This window comes from Dermacentor variabilis, chromosome 7, assembly GCF_050947875.1.
Source record: "Dermacentor variabilis isolate Ectoservices chromosome 7, ASM5094787v1, whole genome shotgun sequence".
Taxonomy (NCBI): domain Eukaryota; kingdom Metazoa; phylum Arthropoda; class Arachnida; order Ixodida; family Ixodidae; genus Dermacentor; species Dermacentor variabilis.
Genome location: NC_134574.1, coordinates 147833275 through 147850178, shown reverse-complemented (window position 1 = coordinate 147850178; position 16904 = coordinate 147833275). Strand labels below are relative to the sequence as shown.

Here is a 16904-nt window from a genome sequence, read left to right as displayed (position 1 = left end):
ATTATTATTTTCCGCAGTTTATTAATCGAGGAAAGGGGCTTTTCAGAGCTCCGCTCGGTAATCTTGGTTCTAATTTAGGCGCTTTGGTATTAACTCTCCCATGGGACATACACCAGCTAGGTTTTGACCACAGAGATGTGTGTGTGCGTGTGTGTGTGTGTGACGCGGTGTGTGGTTTCCTTCAAGACAACAACAAAACAACAACGTTTGGCAAGTCAATTCCTGCTTTCTTTGCAATTCTTAAAGGGCCCCTGAAACGGTTCGGACAAATTTTGTAGACGCGTACGGTACAGCTTAAGTAGAACATTCACACCACAATTTAAGTGAAGCGTTACGTATTAATGGAGCTACAAGCGATTAGAAGTTACCCTCCTCCCTAGCCATGCTTTTCCTCCTCAACTCGTTCGCCGAGCGAACGGGGCTAAGCTCCGCCTTCACTGGTTTGCGTCACGATGCGACGTCACATCGTCCACTTCCGGTTGGTTTGGAGCCCGCCCCCGCCCGCGCGAGACCTCTCCGCTAGTCGCTTGGCCGTCGACCTCAAGCGAGAGCTATCGAAGCAGCGTGCGTTGCGAACATTATTTCTGTCGTAGCGCCGAACGTGTCTCGTATTCCGGTAACCACAGGCAAGCTAGTCATTTCGGCAAATGACTGGAGGCATAAACTCAAGCTGATAAAGGAACCTTAGCATAGACGTACGTGAGCGACCTGATCGGTCTGCACGGTCCAGACAGTTGTTGGCGCAGCGCTTAACCAACCAAACAAAGCCCTAATATTGCTCTATACAAGTGAAAAAATTTTCAACATTTATAAAAACAACGTGTTGATGATTACACTCCTGCGAAAAATACACACCAGCAGCAAAGAAGAATACACTTCGTTGCTGCTACTCTGTATGGTTGAGCTCTGTGCCACCCGGTGGCTGCACCGTGCAGACCATTCACATTTGCCCTTCTGCTCATCTCATGGCTCATCCCGTTACGGCAGTTAAGCGGCCATACTCTGTCCCCTTGCGCTTGCGTTTGACCTAATACCGGACTCGCGAAACGCTATTGCGTTAGTAATCTTCGGTGTAAAGTGACGGCCACAAACGCGCAAATCCTGGCGCCGATCGGATAGCGGCAGTACGATGCGCAGCAACCAGTTCGCTCGTATGCTGCCTTGCAGAGGGACACGATGTCGGAGCTTGACATATTGCCAGTCGCTACGTTTGCAACAAAGTCGAATCATAGTGCTCGCGAAAAGACTGAGACCGAATCTGACCGCGGAGCTCTCGTCAAAATGGAGCACGTTGTAACACAAGCAGACGACGCTTGCTGTGTGCCGGAAGTGCTTAAGTGTAGTGAGAAATTGTTCTTATGCATTTTCTTTCTGTTACTTTCTTTTTATAGAAACAAATAAACTAACATTCCAACTATTACGAAGATGATTTGTTTACCATAAAGTTGGAAAAATTATCGGTCACGCGCCCTGGTCAGCCAATCGGATAGCTCGCCCCAGTGACGTCATATGGGTGATTTCGGTCATAGGGCAGGGGCGGCTTTATATTCCGCCGAGCAGTGTGCTGTGATCGGCAGCGATGGGCATTTTTAAAACCTTATAATAAATTACACGCTTTACGCGGAGCACTTAGATGTGTCAATTAATGATCAGAAGGACCTACTCCAACGACTCAGCAAGTTTGTAGAAAATCGTCAAAAGTGTTTCAGGGTCCCTTTAAGGAGCGAGGAAAAAGTGTCAAAAATCTAGTATTTTCCTCATTGTCACGTTGCTCACTGCCACATTAGTTGGGGGAGGTGGCTCACTTAATAGAAACTAGTTCACGCGTTTTTTTCGTGTTTTCCACTCTGTAATTGGGTTTTAAAATGACGGCAGTATACAGCGTTTTCTACCAGGTACTTGCAAAAAAAAAAAAATCTCTGTTATGAAAGGTCATACAGACGATATGAATGCGCACAAAACATGTTATCTGAAAGAAAGTTAATTTGTTCCCAATGTTACCCATCAGCCCTGAAAAACCACACTGTACTTGGAATATACACATAATATTGGTCTGTGTTAAAGCGCAGAATGAAAACTGTAACGTTCCTTGAAAAAAAAAAGAACCCCTGAACATGGCTACTATCTTTATACAGGAAGTTTACAAAAGGGGTGATCTTTCTTTTAAGGACGAAAAATAAATTTTCAATTTCAGAACCAGCATCGCAAAATTTGTGAGTTGGCTTTACCGCGCAAATTTACGGCGGGAAATACAAATCGGACTGATTCACGTGGCAGTGAAAATTCGAGTCCTGTGGTTTCGCTGCACCCGAATGAAGGGCTAAGAGGCGCGGAGGTGCAGCACGTGAATGTGGTTTGCCTTGGAGTGTCTGTCTCCAGCAAACTTTTCGTGATATTTTCTGCAAACACTCGAATAACAAGAATTTCCGATCGCAAGTGCCTGCGGCGCTTGCGGTTCCATTCGCCCGTCGCAGGTTTAGCAAGAAAAACTTGCGGTCGAGCGTGTACAGGTTGGGACAGCTGCCGTGGAGTTACGAAAGTGCTAGGTAACTCTCCTTGACGCATTTTTTTTTTTTTCGTAAGCGCACGTGCGCATTCAAGACATGGCTCTCGCGGAGAAAGAGAAGTTTGGTCTCGACCTCATCGTTCGGAATCGGAAGAAGAAGAAGAAGAAGAAGAAGAAGAAGAAGAAGAAGAAGAAGAAGAAGAAGAAGAAGAAGAATAAGCAGAAGAAGAAGAAGAAGAAACTTTGTACGAAGGAACTCCGTGTGGTTAATCTCGGGTGGAGCCCTCTTGTAAAGCCCCACACTGGCCGCGGCGGCTCGTCGGGCCTGGTCCAGGGTCCCCAGTTGGCTTCTCACAGCCAGCTCGGAAAACCAACTACCCTCGGCGGTGGTGAACTTTCCCCTCTCGTTCACTGACCGAAGGTCAGCGCGTTGTGTTTACGTGCTCGAGTGGCGGTGGCACTTATTGCGTGTTGTGTGGGCACTGCCAGTTTCTAGAAATCTCGAAGACGCATGACTGCGAAGGGCGCATGTCCTGTTCTTGTTCGGCCGTTTACGTCAGTAAGCGCGTCGTGCACGGGACACAGCGATCAAGGGTCGACCGACTCGGTCGGCACGAAGATAAACCGCGCACTGCGCGTGCGTCACACTTGCGGCTGGAGCGTTGCCAGGAGGGGGGCGGCGGAGTCGTCGGGGCAGACGCGGGTCGTTCGAAGCCTGCGATAAACTGCCGTCTGGCGAAGTCGTTTGGTCGACGCTGACCGGTCTTGTAAACAAGGGCGATCCCGAGGCGACGTCACGAGCGCGAGCGATAAGTCGGTGTCATCCTGGAGAAGCAGGGACTCCGAATTCAGATCGACGCTGTCACAGTGAGTTCGAGGTTCGCTGTTAAATGATGGCACTAAGTGCTCGGGTGGAGGTGGTTGGACAGACAGACAGACAGACAGACGGACAGACAGACAGACAGACGGACGGACGGACGGACGGACGGACGGACGGACGGACGGACAGACAGACAGACAGACAGACAGACAGACAGACAGACAGACAGACAGACAGACAGACAGACGGACGGACGGACGGACGGACGGACGGACGGACGGACGGACGGACGGACGGACGGACGGACGGACGGACGGACGGACGGACGGACGGACAGACAGACAGACAGACAGACAGACAGACAGACAGACAGACAGACAGACAGACAGACAGACAGACAGACAGACAGACAGACAGACAGACAGACAGACAGACAGACGGACGGACGGACGGACGGACGGACGGAGTTCTGAAAAGGAAGTTGACGCCTACCTGAATGTAGCACGAGGTTACGGAGAAAACTCAATAACTCTAAACAGCATACAAGTTTTTTGGGAAGGAAGTCTACCATCCCCTGACCAGGGCAGGTACTTTACCAGCAACGCTAGAACGAGGACAGCAGTTTCGAATGCAGTCAAAGTCCTATGGCCGGAGAGTTCCCAAATTGGTCTTTGCGGGATCATTTATTCACTCGATTATATTGTGTTATTGTACGATCAGCGCCAAGGGCAATGTGGAACCTAAAGGTTAGAAGTGTCAAGGTCGGCCACTTGTCTGGCGTAAGACAAATAATCAATATTCTCCATGTGCAACTCTCCCGCGGGCTATACGTTCTATCTGTGATGTCCTTCAATGCGCAATTTTTATAGCTTAACAAAAAAAAAAAAGCCTCACTTGTAATGTCAGGGTGTCTGCCGAACACTTCAGTGCCTTCATGAAATTTTGTGTTATGTGGATGCGTCAAACTTACCCGTTTTTGTCCATGCTGCTGGCGCTGAGCTCTAGGTCTCCTTACTGAAAGCAAGAACAACCTTCAGAAACGGTGTCGCGAGCTTTAAACAGCAGCAGGCGAGAAATGTCAGCACTGTTGCAATATTGTCGATGAGTTTTTTTTTTTATTAAGCGATACCATTGTACTGGATGGTCACTGACTTTCGTTCGGGACCGTCCGCTTATCAAAGACGGCGACTCGTCTTTCCCGCGCGGGGTCGTACCCAGAAGCTTTCTTCCGGGGTGAGGGGGGAGGAATTATGTGTAGAACGGCGGCCATTTTGAAAGATATATATTGGCTTATTTTCGTGTGTGAATCAAGAACATGGCTCGCATATAATAATTAGAGGGTGCTTATAGATTAGTTGTACCTAAACAAGTAAAAATAAATTGCTGTGTTAAACTAAATTTCTGGTTAAGGCAAGGAATAAAAGTTTGGGTTATAACACAACCGATGCCGGGGACACCGCAGGCTGTGTTTCATGAACGAAACGTAAACTGCCTTTGCCATGCCGGTAGTGTGCCTATATAGTAGAAGCTGTGAGCAAAATAGTTCTCCACAGTCAGCGAAATGTGTTTTTCGTTGCAGCTCCGAACGCCAAGTTGCAATTTCTATGTAGATGAATGCATGCAGTTACCGGAAATGGTGATGATAGATACAATTACATTTTGTTGGCGCTTTGTTGGACGTTCAGACCCATTATTTGTGCATACGTTAAGTGCTTCGCAAAGTTATCTCTGTCTTTGACCAGATACCGATGGTTGTCTACCGACAGCTTCTGACATAATAACATAGTGTAACCGCGATATAAGAAAGGTATAAATGTTTACACGCAAAGAAACAAAACAGCCTGACGCTCATATCTTTTTGTTACCGTTCACACATTACTGCTTGGCGAGAAGTTTCTTCGGAATCGTGTGGTTCACAGAAATGTGTCTATATACTCGTGTTTTAGCATAAAGTTACACGAGATATCAGTCACCAACAATGTAAAATAAATAGCCTTGCCGTGCTTATCGATGAGAACACAAGTTTATGCTCCTCTGTTTTCGCCACACCGCAATGCTAAAACATTATTGCAGAGGAGCTGCACCATACTTGCCGGATCGTTCGCGAATTACCTCATATGGGCAGTAGTTCATAGTTCACATAGTTCATATCACAAAAAATTCACCGACGAATGCGATATTCCCTAATGCGAAATATGAGCGCAGCTCTGCATGTGTTTTCATTTCGCGATATATTGGGTGACACGGATAATCTGTCTTGTGCGGCAAGTGCCAAGCGGAACGAAGTGTGGCGTGACGGCCTCCCTAATCGGGAGATCGCGAGAGGCAGCGCGTGGGTGACGCGTGGGCGTGATTCCCAGCAACCGCCGCAGACAGACCTTCGCTCATGCAGCGCTTTTCCAAAGGTCTGACGTGCTAAATGAAGCGCGCCAGCCTGGAGCTATCTCGCAGCCATCGTCGCCGCAGAACCCGTCTTGCGCGGCTCTACGCTTTTATTCTTACGCTTTCATCATACCCTCCTCCTCCCCTTTCCGCCTCATGGTACCGCTGCACCCTCCTCCTCCGTTTTCCTCCTCGCGCTCTCTTCGCTATCGCGGTCTTTCATCACCAGCTGCGCTTCGCGTTTGCTCTTTCATCATTCGCTGTGCTCGTTCGCTCGGTTAGGAGGGATGGCGAGGCACGCCGACGCTCAATGCAGGAGCTTGCGCCTAGCATCGCTCTAATAAATAATTTTACAACCGCAAGTCACCGGCGGTATCAATTATGCTTTGATGGTGTGTGTTCGCCGCCTTGTGGAATTGCTTTAAATGTCTTCCTCTCACCACAATCGCGGCTATCCCTCAATGTTTGCGTGGGCTTGTTTTTTTCTGATGTAGGACCCGGAGAACGGGGGAGGAGTGACAATGTGTCGGTTTTTCATTGTTCCGCAAATGACCGCAGATGGCTCGTCACTGCCATAGAAAGAGGCTTACGCGTTTTTCCCAGGGACTCGCGAAGCCGTCAAGAGCGGTCCATACAGGCGAATACTTTCTCGAGCGGGCTATGGACAGGGAAAGCATCGGGAACCGATAAACGAGCCGCCAAGGGGTGAAAGCTGAAAAAAAGAAATTAGGACACGAAGGAACGGGTAAGTGAGACTGTGCAAGTCGGGCCGCCGGGAAGCGCTGAGGTGGTCTTGTAGAAGAGAAGGTATGAGCAAAGGAAGAAGAGGGAAGTAATATAAGGGAAGTTACAGTGTATGAAAAATTTCGGCAACAGCTAGTCGCTGCGGAGGCATGTATGTATTTTAGTATTACCCAAAAAGTTAAACCACGAAAAAATCTCAGGGAGAGGGGGCGGGGTAGTAGAGCACGGAACAAACTTCATGTCGCCATTACTGCGTTTTTTAAATTCTCATCTTCTGCCATGTTTGCTTCATCTTTATCGTTATGCTATTTAATTCTAGAAATTATTTCATTCTGGGCTGTGTGTTTATAGGTTCCCCTTCTGCGTGGCCAATCGCCTTCGTGCAACGTGCCGAAGCAACAGGAATCACAACGACAACATGGTGGTTACACAGCGCAAGACACACACACACACACACACACACACACACACACACACACACACACACACACACACACACACACACACACACACACACACACACACACACACACACACACACACTACACACACACACACACACACACACACACACACCACCACCACCACCACCACCAACAACAACAACAACAACAACAACAACAACAACAACAACAACAACAACAACAACAACAACAACAACAACAACAACAACAAGCATAGAGTCCTCGTCACAGAAAAGCGTTATACCACGCTTCCTTGTCGCTCGCATATACTTTTCAAGTTTCGTTCTTGATAATCAGTTTCAGTGCAGTGCAACCTACTCATTTTTCACTCAAAGACAAGAACGCATTCATTTTTCCGTATGAGGGAGAGGTAGTTCGCAAGAACTCTTGCGTAAGGCCGCTTCGTCACGTGATCAATGTCAAGGAGGCTGAGGCGTGCCAAGCCTTGGCAGCTGGCGAGTCTGTGGCGTAACCTCGACGCGCGGCCGCTTCCGTGGAGCGGTCGCATTGCGATAAGCCACGATAGTGCGAGATGCGCGTCCTGTGGCGAGCGACCCGCTCCCCTCGTGAATAAAATATGCGAATCGAAGGTCGACGCTGTGGAAAATCGATAGCTTCTGTAGCGCGGTATACGTGACAGCATCATCGTTACATGCTCCCCTGTCGACGAGGAACGGAATGAATTATCCCAGACATGCAACGAGAAAGAGAAGAGATCACGCGGGAGATACGCGCTGGTACAGCACTCGCTGTACATAGGGCGATGAAATTCTCTAAATGAACGCCAAGGGGGAAATGTTAAAGCTTACGCTTCCGGAATCGCAAGCAGGTCGTTCTCGGTAAGCCAGAAGGTACGAAGTAAACGAAAGACGCGTATATAGCACCCGTTTCGTGTGACGTTTTTGATTGCAACAGCCTCCTCTGGAGCTTAGTCACTTGTTTGCTATGGAAAGCTGGCATTGCGTTAGAAAAACGAGGCTCTAACAAACTGGCAAATATTGAGGAGGAGAGGTACTTATTTTGATAGAAAAGCTGAGAGGTCGGCCTGAATCAATGTTTTGACCTGCTACTCGGCGTTGCGGGAAGGGGAAAGGGTGTAGACAGAAAGAATAAAGAACTGACAACTGGTTGCGAAGCATCCTGCCTAGAAACGAGCCACAGGTGCGAAAATACCAAGAAAGCCGTGACATCATGTTGACATCACTGATTGATTGATTGATTGATTGATTGATCATAGGTACCATGAGTGCTGTCCTCGAATTGCACTTCAACTGCCCCCTCTGTGCCTACGCGCTCCAAAAGACAGTCCCCGAGAAACACCGATATTGCAAGAAGTTTGCCTCCACCATGACGCCACGCCAATTTGAGAACGTAATTTGGTGGCTCATAGATACGAATTCTCCGATTTCGACAGCGCTGTATTTGCCACGGCATTCTATTCTTACCGTGCATAGGTTTAACATGTGCACGTCGTGTGTTCTGCGCCTTTTGCGCTTGGACCTTGCAGTGGGAACACATCACGCTTGTCCTCGCCAGATCGTCACCGAATCGTTAGAGAGTTTTAGAATTGGGGGCCCAAGCGGCTTGGGGACCCAAGAAAATTGCGCGCCACAAGTACGCATGCGCAGAACCCAAGCCAGTCTTGGGTTCTTGCGTTCACGTTAACCCAAGACCCAAGAATCGAAAACTAGCGTGGGCCCCCAAGCCGTCTTGGGCCGCCCTCGCGGGTGACAGCGATGGCGTACAGCAGATGGTCGCAGAGCAAACTTTATTTACTTCGACTGATTTTCGCCATTTCACGCGGGTGAACTCGCAGTTTTTTCGCAGCGCGTCACAAGAAAACACCAACTAAGAGCACTTGGCTTCGATTGGCTTTGCTTGGCTTAGAATCGCACACTTAATTCGTAATGCTAACCGGTACTAACACAGTTTCTTACATTTTATTGTTCGTTCTTTTTGCTCAAAAATGCATTCTGTTCGTTTTCACTTATAAGAAAAGAGGTTCATTTTGTTTTTTTTTTTTTTTTCAAGCAACTTTCTATTTTCCACACTGCGGCGCCCCGAGCGCTCAACCCAACGCTGTCTGCGTTCGACCCAATCCTCAAACTCTGCTGCTCACCTAGACCCAAGAGCAACCGACGCAACGCGGCTTGGGGGCCCAGAGCCTTGCGCCCCCAATTCTAAAACTCTCTATTAGGCTTGGTCTCTACTTTGGAGGCCCAACGCCTATGGAAACACCCGAAGAATGACGGCCTCGTTTTCCACCGGTGAAGTACCTCAGGCGTGCGGGGATTCTCCGCTGCTCTTAGCAAGCCCTTTCCGCACCCACTCCGTTGTCTAGCTTCTCACCTTTACCGCGGCCAGTGTTATCGGAGCCGTACCCACAGAAATGCAGACACCTGACTTTCGTCTACCGCTAAAGTAAACGCAGAATCATTCTCAGCTTCTGCTGAAATATTTCGCTTCTATTGTAACATTTCAATTGGTGATGGCCAGGTGGCAATACCGCGACCATATTGCACGTAGACAGTCCGCAGCGCGAAATGTGCAGATGACGTCAAAGCTCCGTCGTCTGCTTCGCTCAGCAGGAGCAGACGACGGGACAGCGCTTCACGACGCTGTAGGAGCGCAGCGCCCTTATCTTGCCGTCTGGAGAGGGGAAGAGATCGAATCCTCCCCCTCGTCTTGTCAGCGCTGAGGACAGCGCTCTAGAAAGCCCCGTCGAGATAAGAGGTGCGGTTCAACCCCCCCTCGTCGTAAAACACGACCTCTGCGGGACGACGCGTGAGCGGACCGTCGCCATTTTTTCTTCGCGAGCCCTCCCCGGGGAGCATACGCTCGGCCCGCGCCAGCATCACGCCAGTGTAGAGTGATCGCCTGGGTCGACGCGTCGAGTGGCGGCGGTGCAGTAGAAAACTGTAAGAGAGAGTTGTGCTTATCCGCGGCCGGCTTCTCCGGACGCGTCGGTGTATAGAGACCCTACCCACCAATGCCCTCGTAACACGTGCCCCCTTTGGGCTGACGTGACTCTCAATTCGTTGTTATGTGTGTGTAACTTGATTTTTCTTTCTATCTCTTTCTCATTTCCTTATCCCGCGCCCGCTGAGACGCCCGGTCGCTCAACGACGCGCTTTCTTTTTCTTCTTTGCGCCAAGGCTGGTGAGACGTTGGGTGACATTGGGGCTCGTAGCCAATCGCGCCGGGCTCTGCGCGCTCGCCTTTCCGTCGCTGGGCGATTACTCGAGAAGAGCGTCTGGTGCGCGTTCGCGATACTGCCCCCGGCACGAGCGACTGACGCCTTGAGCTGCTCGGAATATTTACGTCGGTCTCCGTGGTCGCCTATTGGCGCGACGCTTCGAAAGGATGCCGTAAGTATAACGTTAACTCCTGCTTCTTTTTGTAAATTACACCGCTGCCTTTACGTTGCCATTTTTCATGTTGCTCGGACTCACGGTCTGCTACATTCGAATGTTACTTATATTCAGTAACCCAGTTAGAAAAAAAAATAAAGAAAAACGTTGCGTACTTTTAGGTTCTCACATTAACATTGTCACAGTAAATTGTTATTTTCCAACAACTATGTGCTACCATTCCCCTTAGTATCAGAAATGAATGTTGCTATTTTTGTTAATGATATCAAATGGCAGTATCACTCAAGGCATGTAGATACGTTTGTTTGCCAACTCGTAACGCCAGAACGGAATCCCCACCCTCTCCACCCCTTTTTACCCGTTTTTGCTGCACCAAAAAACATTCGGCAACATGTTGTTGTTGCGGGGCAGAGAGAGCGTAACCTTTTATTTCAAATCAACAAGATTTGAGTCCGGCGTCTTTTAAGTGGGTCTGGGCACCCGCCGCGGACAGTTCTTTTTTATTTTCCCATGGACAGCAACCAGAACGCCTGCTCTTACCTAGTACGTATGCCGTAAGGCTGGGGATATAAGCGTGGCTCTAAGACTGCGGAAGCGCAGCTTTAATGTTCGGTTGGGGGCTTGTAACATTAGCAGTGAATAGGCGAAGACGTAGCTGTGCAAATGACATTCAGATTTATTGCAGGTTATACAAACATCATGCGCATTTCTGCATATATAGAAGTTCTGCCTGTATGAGGAAAAAGAAAAGGAAAAGAATGCATGAGCGCTTAGTTGAATTAATGGTTATTGTGGCTAGCGTAGAGTTCTCGATATCGTGGTGGTTGGATTGACTTGATAGTCCCAGGTGAACGATGAAGAGCGGGTCGGTTGTGACACTCCAGCTAGAGTGAAACTTAACTCTTGCTGAGTGTTACAACTTAGCGCCAGAAACAACTGTACCTTAACGCCAGGAACTATTTTCGCCCCTGCCGTGGTTGCTTAGTGGCTTTGGTGTTGCGCTGCTGAGCACGAGATCTAATTCCGGCCTCGGTGGTCGCATTTAGCTGGGGAGCGAGAAACAAGAAACGCCCCTGTCCCGACCATCGGGTGCGCGCTACGTAACCCCGGGTGGTCGAAATTATTCCGCAGTCGCCCCACCACAGAATGCCTCATAATCAGATCGGGGTTCTGGCACGCAATAACCCCAGAATTTAATTGAATTTAATAAAGGTTTTCGTGAGCAAGACACCCGCGGCCCATTAAACAACGACAATCACAGTCGAGCTTGTTTTGTTATGCTTGAAAAAAACACATTATGTAACAATTGGCCCCTATTCTTTGAAAATGTTCCTAAAGTATGCGACACGTATTTGACCAAGATTCTCAACTTTGCAATATGTCCAACTTATTATTTTATAAATTATGCAACGCTGAGTTTGATGTCTCAAAATAGTGCTTTCATGGCAGGAAACTTACCGCTTAGCCTAGAGTAACATGTTCCATAGGCTACCGCGAGTTTTCCGACTGAATTGTTCAGTGAGGTAAATAATAAATAATCGCTACAATTATAAGCTTGACCTTAAATGTACTGAATTGCTTTTTGTTCAAATGTACTCTTAACGGCCAGAAACAAAGGTGAACGAGTTTTTTTTTAAAGTGCAACTGTGTTTGGGCAAACTGCAGGATTAAATTCTCAAATTCAGAAAAACAAAAGGGTGAGCACACGCAGGAAACATAAGGAGGTGCTTTTTTTTTTTTCAGTAACACAATATTCGTGCCGCCGGAAGTTATAAATCTCGCTATATTCGGCGATTGCTTTGTTAAATGCAAATATTCAATCATTAACTTAAGTTAGATGTTTTGCGCACAATATAGAATTGCGGAGCAGAGAGCGGTCTGTGGTTCAAGGAACCTTCTCTCAGCAGAAATCTTAACGGCAGCACTTTCCAGATGTCCATTTGCCGAGACATATACCGCGGAAACGCATCAGCGTTCCACGTGGTGTTTTTTTTTTTTTCCGGCAGAGCATAGATATACGTGGAACAGGTGAACGTACTGCGTCCGCAAGTTGGGGAGGGGGCGAATATATATACAATAATGACGCTCCTCTTAGGAATCACTCTTGGCGGGCGCATCTCGAGAACTGGAGGGGGTCTCAATTCCCCAAGTCTGCTTGGTTATTAGTTTCACGTTTAAACCCTCATTAGTACTGAAACGTTTATGACGTCTTGACATCCAGCTGATATACTAGTGCGGAAAAATGCAAGGCATATCGTTTTTTTTTTCGTCCGTGTCCATCACCTACATTCTTGCTGTCGAAATGGATCACCAGATACCCTAAAATTACACCGCCTTACCCCTTATGAAACCTTAAGTTTGGGAATTAAAGCCTTCCAATATAATGTTTTGTTACATATCTGCGTTAGGCGTGACATCGATCACTTTTCTGTTGTAAAGACGAAATCTCGAAGTCACCCTAATATGGAACGTGTAAAACGTGTTCTATCTATGAGTTATCCTGTGCAAATCACATTTAGGCGATAATGCCTCTAGCACCCTTTCGTTCGTCTGCCATGCACGCAGCAACTTGGCGTTATAACAGCTTTTTTTTTTTTCGGGGTAGACAGAATTTCAAATTCTTCGTTAACAAAATTTTCTGAGGCATAGCACAAATCCACTCTTTGAGCCGCATTACTCAAAAAAGGCGGACATGCGGAGGAATTCAGTATGCACAATTGAATAATAAACAACACTTCACCAATAGAATCTTTTATTAAACTACTTGTATTCACGTAACCTGCGACGAGGTCGTCGACGCCGACACTATATTCACGTACTTTAGTGCGCATATGGCAACTTACGAATTAGAGCTCGTTGATTTCACTAGGCGCATCCGGAACAAATTTTGAAATTTGCGCCAGTTTTGAGATCAGTGCCATCAAATTTCGGTGAAAATGCACCGTCGTTCCACTTACACTGTTTAAGCCAGATGCCGTTTCGTGCATTGCCGCTCAAAAATAGCCGAAACACTAATGCACTTCGTCGCATACTTTGGAAACGCATATCTTGAAACTGATGTCATCCTCAGAATTAGTTCCACGAAAGTAGGCATTGCGGACTCAGCGGTTATACAGCTCTTAAATTGCGATATGTGTCGTAATGTAATTAGTTTCAGAGGCAATTAGCAGAATTTTTAGAATCACTCTATTACGGTTCGATTCATTATTCCACATGTATCGCTTCTGCTCTATCGCTAATAATGAAGATTGATTGATTTCACGTTTAAGTAATGTTTGCCGCGCAGACTAATCTAGCTGAATATGTAGGATTGGGCTACATCCATGGCATGGGCGATTACGGTAAATTTTGTTAACGGTCAAAAAAAAAAAGATACCCACCCTTTATGGTCTTTTCAGTGTCTCTGGAAAACAGCATTCTCGCACGTATACACTATACTTCCAGGGCCGACGAACACAGTAACTCCCCTCCGCCTCCCGAGGACCGGCGCTCGGACGTCTCCTACAAGAAGGTGGGCCTCTTCAACGTCCAGGGACTGCTGCTGCAACAGAACGAGTTCGACCGCGAGAAGATCCGCAAGGTCCTCTGGTTCAAACCCCTGCCGGGAGACATATTCGTCGGCTCCTATCCCCGGTCCTGCTCCACGCGCGCCCAGTACATCATCTGGTCCCTGCTCCACCCGGGTTCGCCCCTGCCGGACTTCCACACGCTCCTGACCAAGGAGTTCCCCTGCATAGAGATCGTCGACGCCGACACCGTTTGCGCGAGGCAAGGCGCTCCGCGACTCGTCAAGCACCACCTGCCGTACGCGTTCAGCCCCGCCAGTCCCGAGGCGAGGCACGTGGTCGTGCTGAGAAACCCTTTCGACGTGTGCGCCTCCAACTACGTCCACCTGGGCAAGAGCTACGAAGGGACCTTCGCCGACTTCTTCGAGTGCTTCACCAGGGGAGAGGTGGCGTTCGGGGACTACTTCGACCACGTCCTGTCCTGGTACGACCGCAAGGACGACCCCAGGGTGCTGCTGCTGTGCTACGAGACGATGCGGAGGGACCCGCTGGGCAGCGTGAAGCTGATCGCGGACTTCCTGGACATACGCACCGACGCGGACCTGGTCACTCAGGTGGCCAGGGACACGGGGCTCGAGGCCACCGTGGCCGGCCGCAGCGACCTGGAGGAGGAGGTCTTGAAGGGGAAGGTCGGCTGCTACCGGGAGTACTTCTCGAAGCAACAGCACCGCGTCCTGTCGGACATGACGAAGGAGAAGCTAGCGGGAACGGAGCTCGTCGGAGTGTGGGCGGACTTTCTGCAGTGATCGGGACAAGAAGGGGGGGGGATGTCAAAGGCAAGAACGGGCGGGATGTGGTGTGCCTTCGAGACCGCCAAATGTACGGTGCTCTGTTTTATGAAATGTGGCGACTGACGCATTGTTTTCTTTTCTTTTTTTTGTGCTGCTACGAGTGGGGTGTTTGGTCGTAAGAAATGTCGTGGCGATCGAGACGGCTTTTAAATGCGTAAGCATTTTCATGGTTATACCCAACGAGAAAACTGTCCGTTCGTCCGTCCGTCCTTCGCGTAGGACGATCGCTTTCGAGAGAGAGCCAGCAGCAGTGTTTTTCGCCATCTGTGGAAGAAGACGACGACGAATGCGCGAGCAGGTGCACGAGCGCGTCTACCTGACCACGTGACGTGTGCGAAAAGGCACGCACCATGGGCACACCTTTAGTAAGCCAGAACTGTGGGGCAGCCGTAGTTTCGGATCGGAACGTAATCAGCGCACTTGGCGCGGCCACCTGCAGTAGTTTGCCTGCATCGTCAGTTCACGTTGAGCCGCCTTCCGCAAACGCTTTGGGGGTCGCTGCAGCGCCGTCGCATTTATCGTAATGTTGCCAAAACGGCCGCAGCCGCCGAGTAGTGCTACGATTACCAGCAGTGTCGAGTGCGAGCGTTCAACACCACGTGGTTGCTATATGAAATGCTTATACGCATCATTCAGATAACTCCCTGAGGAAATTCTGCCCAATATTTTTTTTTTATTTTGTGCCTAGGACACGCAGTGTATACCGACGAATATTGGGAAATGGTTTGCCGCGTTTTTTAACACAATTGCTCGGACATCCTGGCAGCCATGCAGCCTCCGTTGCGTGAGTGGTGTATATAGAAAGCGTAAATGATTTCGTTGCGGTGTGATTCTTTGTATACAGTTCGTCACAATTTCTGGCAAAGAAGAAAAAGAAATGGAGGACGTTTGAGCTTCGCCTTTAAGAGTGGAAGGCGATAGCATTCAAGGATCCCTGACTGGAGCTTCTCACGGTTCCCCGCAACTGCAGATTATGCAACCTTAGTGTTTACCGCGGAAACACTGACGGCGAACGCTATGCACGAAGCTATAGGTGTCTGGTAGAAACGCGGCCTCTTGCGTGCGCCGATCCCCGAGGTAGTGCACAGGCACCACAAAAAAATCACATAATTTTCAGGTTTCTGATATTGCTTCGCACTTTTAATATTTAAGTCTGGGAAGACTTAAAATAAAAGGCATGCGCTGTCGGTGTTTTGTTTCATGTCATATGTTTGTGGACTGTCATTCTTAAAATTCCGAAGAATAACTTTGTCAGAAATGTATGACAAGGTATGAGCAAGTTTAGTGATAGAATGATCTGGCAATATAACCCGCATATACCGTGTGTCATTCAGAAAGGTCGGGTAGCCCGGCAGGTAGTTCAAATTATGAAAGGCGCCGAACCTGGCGACAGCTCCGTACACTCCATCCTTTGGTTCCCTGCCCACGTCGGGGTGATTGAGGGGGTTCCTCTGAACCTCAACGAGTCTGCCCACGAGGCTGCGCGTGACTTTGCCGACCGCGCTGCCCTCGGATCGGGCGACTCGCTCCCCGGACACAGAGACGCTCCTATCACGCACAATGAAGTCACTAACTAAATTCTTTTACTTAGAGAGAAGGGTTCTCCCGCCGCATCACTCCAAGCTAAGCAGGCCGCAGGCGGTCACGTGCAGACTCTTTCTTGCAAACTAACTCCAACCCAAATCCGACGTCGCTTAACAGCACATGTCCCGAGATTTACCCGAATTGTTCTTGCGTGGCCTGTGGTGAGGCTGCTACTCTGCCTCGCATGCTCTGGGAGTGCGGGTCGCTGGGCTCTATACGTTCACGAAGGAAGAGTGGGACGCGCTCCTGAGAAGTCCCGTTTTTGAGGACCAAATCCGGGCCGTCCAGCGCGCCCGCGATCGGGCCGGCAGGATATACATCTGTCAGTCCCGTCGTGGGATTAGCCGGGTGCGCGTTTTATCGCGTTTTGCTGGACCCAATAAAATTTTATTCACTCACTCCTGTGTCATCGAGCAAGGCGATATATATATATATATATATATATATATAACCGATGTTAACGCGATAGCCTTAATACCTGTGCGCATATACACATATTTTTGTACCTATAGCAACGTCTAGAACTTTTGAATTTCTGCAGCCATTACGATGTCGCACCACTTCGATGGTTTGGCCTGGTTTAAGCTGTCTTCGCTTTTGTTTTTTCGTATTAGAGAGTAATCCGCTGTAACGACAAGCCGACATTGCCTTCAAATATTTTCCGAGACTTGCACTC

The 16904-nt window shown here is 48.8% G+C and overlaps 1 protein-coding gene across 1 annotated transcript; it reads left to right on the top strand.

Annotated features, from left to right (window-relative positions):
• The first annotated feature begins 9707 nt into the window (after positions 1–9707).
• Positions 9708–16626, top strand: LOC142588136 (sulfotransferase 1B1-like). The gene is made up of 2 exons (XM_075699623.1): positions 9708–10284; positions 13732–16626. Exons 1-2 carry the CDS (start codon positions 10280–10282, stop codon positions 14597–14599), a joined length of 873 nt encoding a protein of 290 aa, XP_075555738.1. The 5' UTR covers positions 9708–10279; the 3' UTR covers positions 14600–16626.
• The last annotated feature ends 278 nt before the right edge of the window (positions 16627–16904 follow it).